At 39.2% G+C, this 7,323-nt stretch overlaps 1 protein-coding gene across 2 annotated transcripts; it reads left to right on the forward strand.

Moving 5' to 3' along the window:
• The first annotated feature begins 601 nt into the window (after positions 1–601).
• Positions 602–5,599, forward strand: LOC117423278 (major facilitator superfamily domain-containing protein 6-like protein A). 2 transcript variants are annotated; one of them, XM_034038809.3, is made up of 2 exons: positions 602–854; positions 2,279–5,599. In XM_034038809.3, exon 2 carries the CDS (start codon positions 2,326–2,328, stop codon positions 4,084–4,086), a length of 1,761 nt encoding a protein of 586 aa, XP_033894700.1. In that variant the 5' UTR covers positions 602–854; positions 2,279–2,325; the 3' UTR covers positions 4,087–5,599. The 2 variants fall into 2 exon arrangements, with proteins under 2 accessions (XP_033894700.1, XP_033894701.1); XM_034038810.3 differs by having other exon boundaries at positions 602–753.
• Positions 5,600–7,323: the final 1,724 nt, after the last annotated feature.

Below are 7,323 nucleotides of genomic sequence, written 5' to 3' on the forward strand. Positions count from 1 at the left end.
ATATATATTTTTTTACCTTTTAGTGAAAGTTTAACTTGTTAGTTTTGTATCAAATAGTTTGTATGTAGTACTGCACCCGTGATGGGCTGGAATATGTGCTACACTGGTGCCACCTAGTGTTTTAAAATCATATCACAGCCGAGGACTATACAAGAGGGAACCACAGAAATACCTTCTGCTCAACCAAACTAGTTATTAGTAGTAGTCGTAGTAGTAGTGCCCGCATAAAAGTTTCCCATAGTAAAAGCATAACAAAGTGTTATAATGCATATTGAAAACATGGATGGTAAAAGATAGGTAAGCACTGTAAAGACCAGCGATGTATGGTAAAGCATATTAATAAACATGGCAAAGCAGGGTAAACTATGGTAAATGCATAGTATAACCATGGAAGAAAGGATGGTATAACAGCAAAAACAGAGTGCAAAAAATACCAGGGTTAACTTGTATAAGGGCGTTTATAACGTCTATAGAATAAACATATTCTTGTCAAGGTTCAGTAGAAGAAAAGGATGTAATCTGGGATCCAAAAGGCAGCGATCATCATGTGCTCAATTGTATCGGTGATCAAATGGAGCCAACATGGCGAACACAGGGATTCAGTTTCAGTGCAGTTGTGTTGTCTTCCTTACCAACAGAGGGCGCTGTAACTAATGACTGGCTAAACCCTGACTGCAGGAGGAGCGTCAACATTCCACAACAGCCAGAAGACCGTTTCCAGGTGTAATTTATACAGTTCAACCTGGATACCAGGTAATGTTTTTTTACTTATAATACCAGCGATACCTTTTGGAAATTCACGACTACAACCGGGATTTAATCCAGACTGACAGTGGGTATTAACAAAAACAAAGGTAACATCTTTTAAACCATATGTGACGTGTCACCAGACCTATGCAGGTGTGGGCTGGAACAGGTGCAACTGGTCTCTAGGCTAGCCCAAGTAATGCGTGTGTTGTTATTATAGGCAACTCAAAATACGACATTTAATATAGAATATTTTCTAATACTATATTTTAGTGGGTTGAAAATGCATTTTTTTGTATTATGTGTTTTATTTATTTATTTATTTATTTATTTATTTGAGACGCAAAAACGTAAAAATGTGCAAACATTAAGACAGATGTTGTCTGCGTTATTTTACTGTATTTATTTAATTATTACATTGACTAACATTTTGATTGTTTGATTTAAAATACAGCATACGTTGGTTTTCACTGTTACTTGTATAAATGTATTGTACATTTGTATGCAGTAGACAGCTGTACATTTTAACCCCGCGACTACCTGTAAGTGACGTGCATCCCAAGTGGGAACTATGCAATAAGAGTAAATAGGATTAAAACCGCTAAGAAAGATTTCAGTAATTTCATCCTGTCCAAGGCAGCGAGGTTGCCTCAGTATAACATTGTATTCAATTTTAGTTCATTTCTGTTCTGGGACTGAAACTTTATTTGAGGACAGGAACTAAACACAGAGAAATGGTACCCACTCAGCTAAATAAAGAAATACAATTCATAGATACGCCATGTAACAGATGGAAGATATCTTCGACAGTTTAGAAATGACATATTGTGCTTGAACAGTTATTGAATTTTACCTTGTACACATATACCATTTCCATAATGTATAGACATATATCAGCCCAGATTTACCAAGCTACCAAGATTTTGCATCTGGTTCAAGGTTTGATCAATTTTCTTTTGTTTTAAAAGCGTTTAAAAAGAGAGTCGAAAATCAAAAAGTTTTTTATTATTATATATATTTTTATCACTAGTCATTAATGAAACATGAGCAAACTTTGAATCTGATTTAGTAACTATATATATATACACACACACACACATTTTTTTGATAACTGAAATACTAATTTTACAAAATAAAAAAGTATCTTGAATAAACCTACACACATGATTCGGATAATTAGAAGAAGTAGAAATTAAGCAAGTGTTTAGTGCTCAATTCACGTGTTTATTTCTTTCAGTTTAAGGGCAACTTAAAAACCCTGTCCCGTCCCAAATTATGGGGCCAGGTGGCAACCCTAGTAACCAAGTTAACTAATATGTAAACAAACACAGAACATAAAATAATCTAAGAAGCCTTCCATGTAATAAAATACTGTTTTCAATATGACCACATCACTTCAGAGCATAGCTGAAACCTAACACATGCATGATGCTGCTAATTAGCAGCTTCTAAGCTTTAAGCATCAAACTGTACATTTTACATTTGTGTTTTAACTTTATAAAAGTTTTTTTTGTTGTTGTTGTGTTTGCAGAAATGCCTTTCTGCTGAGTTTGGGACTTCTGGAAAACAACTGCAGCCATGAGGAGGAACAAGCAATGGGACGTGAACAAGGCCATGCTTCTGTCCAGGCTCTTTCAGTTCCTACACTGTGCTGGGAAGGCATGTGTCATCCCCTTTCTCACTCTCTATCTCAGATATCTTGGATTGACTGCTTCCCTGACTGGCATCATAATGGGCACTAAGCATTTCATTAACCTGGCCTGGGCTCCGCTAAGCGGTTACTTTGCCAAGCACTACAACAAACGAAGGGTAGTAATACTGAGCTCGCTGCTGTGCTCCATAGGAGCAGGGCTTCTCCTGTTACTCATTCCACCGGCAGACAAGGCAACAATGACCAGGTACTGCAATATCAGTGCATTTGCTGGGTTTGGGTTGCCAAAAACCGCAGAGGACACAATAAACTATAGCCAGTTAGGAAACACTACTATGACTGTACATGCCTTCACAACCCTTATATCCCCTACAGCACTCTCTAAAATTAATACAAAACACATTGCAACTGCAGGAGCGGGTCAGACGCTTAATGATGCAATATTAGCCACCGCTGCTGCAAGTAAACATGAAGTTACACGAATTGCTCAGCGACAATCCCATAGGGAAAATCACAAGAATGAAGAAGTGGCTAATCCTGATATCCCAGATAATTCTGATTCAAAAAGGTCAGTCAGGTCAAGATCTTTAAAAACTGGTTCTGCACATGGACAAAAAGGCACAGATGTTGTTTTGGAGGTGCAGCACCAGCTTTTCTTCCTGGTCCTCATGGCTGTAGCTCTGTGGGAGGTCCTAGCCGCCCCTTTGGAATGGACTGTGGATGATGGCCTGTACGAGTACCTGGATTTTGTGGATGCGACTGACGGTTACAGCCAGCATTGGATCTGGGGGTACCTGGGGGCGGCATGCAGTGCCTGTGGCGTGGGTCTTTTGGTAAGCAACCTGGACTGCTTGCTAAATGTCCATATTCACCGGAGCGCAGTCCATTTTTATTGCTACGCTATTCTGATTACCTTAACGCTTCTCACTGGCACCTTCTTGCCAATTCATGTCAACAGGAAACGGGAGCAGACAAACAAAGTTCTTAAAGCCCTGCACCTCATCAGCAATGACAGCAGAGCCACGTTGTGTGCGCTTACTGCCTTTATTGTTGGCGCAGTCGGCTCTACCTTTGAAAATTACCTCTTCTGGCAAATGCAGGACAAAGGCAGTAGCGAGTTCTACATGGGAGCCTCGATAGCAATCAAACTTTTCGCTGAGATTCTGCTCTCCTTCTTCAGCAGCAAGATCCTGAAGACTCTTGGCCAGAGTGGGACCGTAGCACTGGGGATGTTATGCATGGCAGTCCAGTGTCTCTACTACTCCTTCCTCTGGTCTCCATGGTCTGTGTTGCCTATTCAGTCTTTGAATGCGTTTAGCAATGGAGCCCTGTGGTGGGCTCTGAATGCCTATTGTGAAGATGTTTCTACCCCAGGAATGGAGAGATCTGTTCAAAGGGTTTTTCAAGCGCTCTCGCTCGGCCTTGGCGCTGGAATTGGCAGCTTGGCGGGCGGCTTCATTGCCAGCAGGTTCAGCTTGGAGGTGCTTTACAGGGCGGCAGCAGTTGTTTTGGTAATCTGGTCAGTTGCATTCCTGCTAGTACAGTCCAGGATTCCCAGGCAGAAGAAGGTTAACTACTCCCAGCTTTTAGCGGCTGACAACAGTGACCTTAGTGATACGGAGACAGATCAGGAGAGAGACTGGCTGGTTAAAGCCATGAAGGACGAAATAGAGAATAACAGCTGGTAAAGACTGGATCAGTAGTGTTGACCTGTGCACTGACAGACAAAGAGCACAGGATTTGAAAAGTGCACGTAATTGAAAATATAAAGCTTGCCTTTACAAATATGGACCAAAAAATGTTGCGGGGTATTGGGGTATTGGGTCTATTATTGATAAGTGAACAGTAACTAGTAATCTTGACAATTACTTGTTCAGCTAACTGGCTACCAGCTGTGGTAATTTGAAGTTTAAAGTTATGTTATTCAGCATAGTGCTGGGGCACATTGATAACTATGGATTTGCATAATACCTACAGGGAAGTATTATGTAAATGCATGTGTAATGTAAGAACCTGCTGCAAATGGTTATTATGACATGCTCAAAGGTTAACATGGATTGCAAAAGGTCAATTGATGCTTTATTACTGACAGCGGTGCACAGAGACTAGGACTACCCTCACATTACAAAGTGCATAATAAAAGCTCTGATACTACTGAAAGAAAAGACATTTTAAAGACATTAAGCACACAAAACACTATCTCACAGGGATTTCAAAGACAGCTTGCATATAATCTGTATAGTTATTTCTCTGTTTTAATAAAGATAAATCGCAGTTCAATCACAGTAATGCTACAGACACTAAAACAAGAGCATGAGCCAAGTTATGACTATAATTTGGTTCTTGTAGGCTGTAACACTACACCCATGAGAGAAAGAATTGTGTGTAAAATCTCTTGAAATGCATATAGAAAAGCTTGTTACAGGGTATGGAAATAAGACTTGCATTGCAAAGCAGTTTCACTCATTCAAGGTTTCAATACGAGCTTGATTATCCGCAGTGTATAGGTAACAAACTCAGGTGTGTCTCGTTATACATAGTAGAACCAGGAATGGATCAAACCGCTATGCAATGGGAGTCTTATTTCCATCCTTGTTATTATCACAAAATCAACTGTATATTGTGAGATTTGTGTTCTGGTTTGTTCATGCCTGTTTGTTTGTATACAGTATGTACAGATATATTATTTTGATTAATTCATGGTATGTCTGTGTTACAGCTGATCTACAATGTATTGTCACTACAAGGACAATGCAAAGGTTCTGTACCAAGGGTCAGATACACACCGGTAAGCCATCGCAGTGCAATAGCATTGCTAGAGTGCAATATTTGTGCCAAGTCTGTTGTGCTGCCATTGTTGGTAGTGCTGTGATTTACTAATGATTTGGTGAGGTTTCTTCTGGTTAATATACTGGCATTAAATGCCTATGGTATTTATTGGTAAGGGTGGATGTTCTTTTTGGTTATTTCTTGGCTGGGACTGGCAAGGTGACAACATTTACACTTCACTTAGTACACGCCAAACAGTTCTTCTCTTTTTTTTATTATTCAATTTTTGAACTGCTAATGTATTAATAATAATAAATTAAATAAAAAATACCCATTTTGTATTTTCACAGTCCCAAATAAATGTTTATAAATGTTAATTTATGGATATGGTGGGTGAAGTAGTTACATTGTATTAAAACTATTTAAATTAAATGGTCTCATCAAATTATTCTTGAGCACTTCAAATTCTGTTTAAAAAAAAAAAAAAGGTTCACTGCACAGGACCAGTGATGGAAACAAAGTGATGGAAACATGTTTTCTATTCCTATAGGACTGTTTTGACGGGAATGGCTTTTTTAAGCATCCTTTTTTTATGCACAGTCTGTGATTCATCCCGATTGTTAATGGGGTCAGTCACTTGTCCAATTTATTACTGAGCAGTGACACGTGGCGGGTGAATAAACAAGGATGGGCAACAACCTAGAGGGTTATCACTATAGGAGAGGCAGACAGAAGAGCTTGTTTTCATTCCTCAGTGTAGTCCCTAAATCAAGAGAACGCAGCATTTTATTAAGGATACCCATACTCCTTAATGGACCCATACTCCTTAATGGATGATGTCCTACAGTTCCCAGATCAGTGGCATTTCCACAGAAGTGAATTGGGCAAGTGACTAATAACACTGTAGGATGTGAAGATACAGCCCTGCTCATCACTTCACTACAGTATGCTTGACCCTTGGCTGGCTCTCTGAGTCAGGCACTATCTTATTGTCTTCCAAGTGTTCAGATGACAAATATTACCGTATCTGCACTCTGCGTTGCTCGGGGTACTAGCCTGTAAGCCCAATTTCAGTAATCTATCATTTGCTAAGCGGCATGTTGAATTCACCTCTTTCCCTTTCTTCATTTATGAGGTGTAATTTTAAGGGTCTGAGAATATGGATGACATGCTGTGCTCAGTTCTGTACAGCTCCACATTCTTTATATATCATTGAGCACCCAGTCTTTTGCTCATATTTTGATTCCCTGAACACATGCTTGCTAGTGGATATTATGCAGGGATAAAATAACCCTTTTATGAGCTTACCTGGTGTATGCTATAGTAAAAGCATTATAAAGTATAGGAAAGCACTGCATAGTCGTTTATTTCAGGTTTGCTTCAGTTCATTTCACACCAGAAGAAATTCAAGTTAACTTGAGTTTATTTTAAAGTGCATTCAAATTAGTTAAACTGCGGTCAAATAGACTGGAGTTCTATTGGTTTCACATAGCACTTTTCCAAACCCACTTGGCTTTCTTGCTGATTACTGGGTTCGAATCCAGATGTGTTGCTTTCTTTATTTTCAAACACTTGGTCGATTGACCTTATAGTCAATGAAAAAGCAAGCTGTTCCATGGAAGTGAGATGGCACAGTGGGATAATTCCCTAGCATGCTGTGATGTTCCCACTTGGGACTAGCTTCAAATCCAGCTGATTCCTGCCTTAATTTTCAAAGACTTTGTCAATTTCCCTTTTTTCAATAGGAGATTCAGTTTTGCTGGTGGTGCAGTGGGCTGTTTCTCTAGCATGTTGTCCTGCTGTCTGTGGAATACTGTGTTCAAATCCTGCTGATTCCATCCTTTATTTTCAAGAAAAAAATGTGTTAATTGACCCTATAGTCAGTGTGAAACACAGCTTTCCTGTGGGAGCTGGTGGTGCAGTGGGCTAATCTCAATTCTATGGAACAGCTTGCTTTTTCATTGATTATATAATCAATGAAAAACCATGGTAAATAAGCAAAATATTTGAAAATAAAGGAAATAACTCCTGGATTTGAACTTAGTCATCCACAGCACGCTAGTGAATTAGCCCATTGTGCCATATCACTTCTGTGAGAAAAAAAAATAAAAAAATTAGCAATGTCTAAATAGGAAATTATTACATTCTTTGAAAGC

This window comes from Acipenser ruthenus, chromosome 17 (assembly GCF_902713425.1).
Source record: "Acipenser ruthenus chromosome 17, fAciRut3.2 maternal haplotype, whole genome shotgun sequence".
Classification (NCBI taxonomy): domain Eukaryota; kingdom Metazoa; phylum Chordata; class Actinopteri; order Acipenseriformes; family Acipenseridae; genus Acipenser; species Acipenser ruthenus.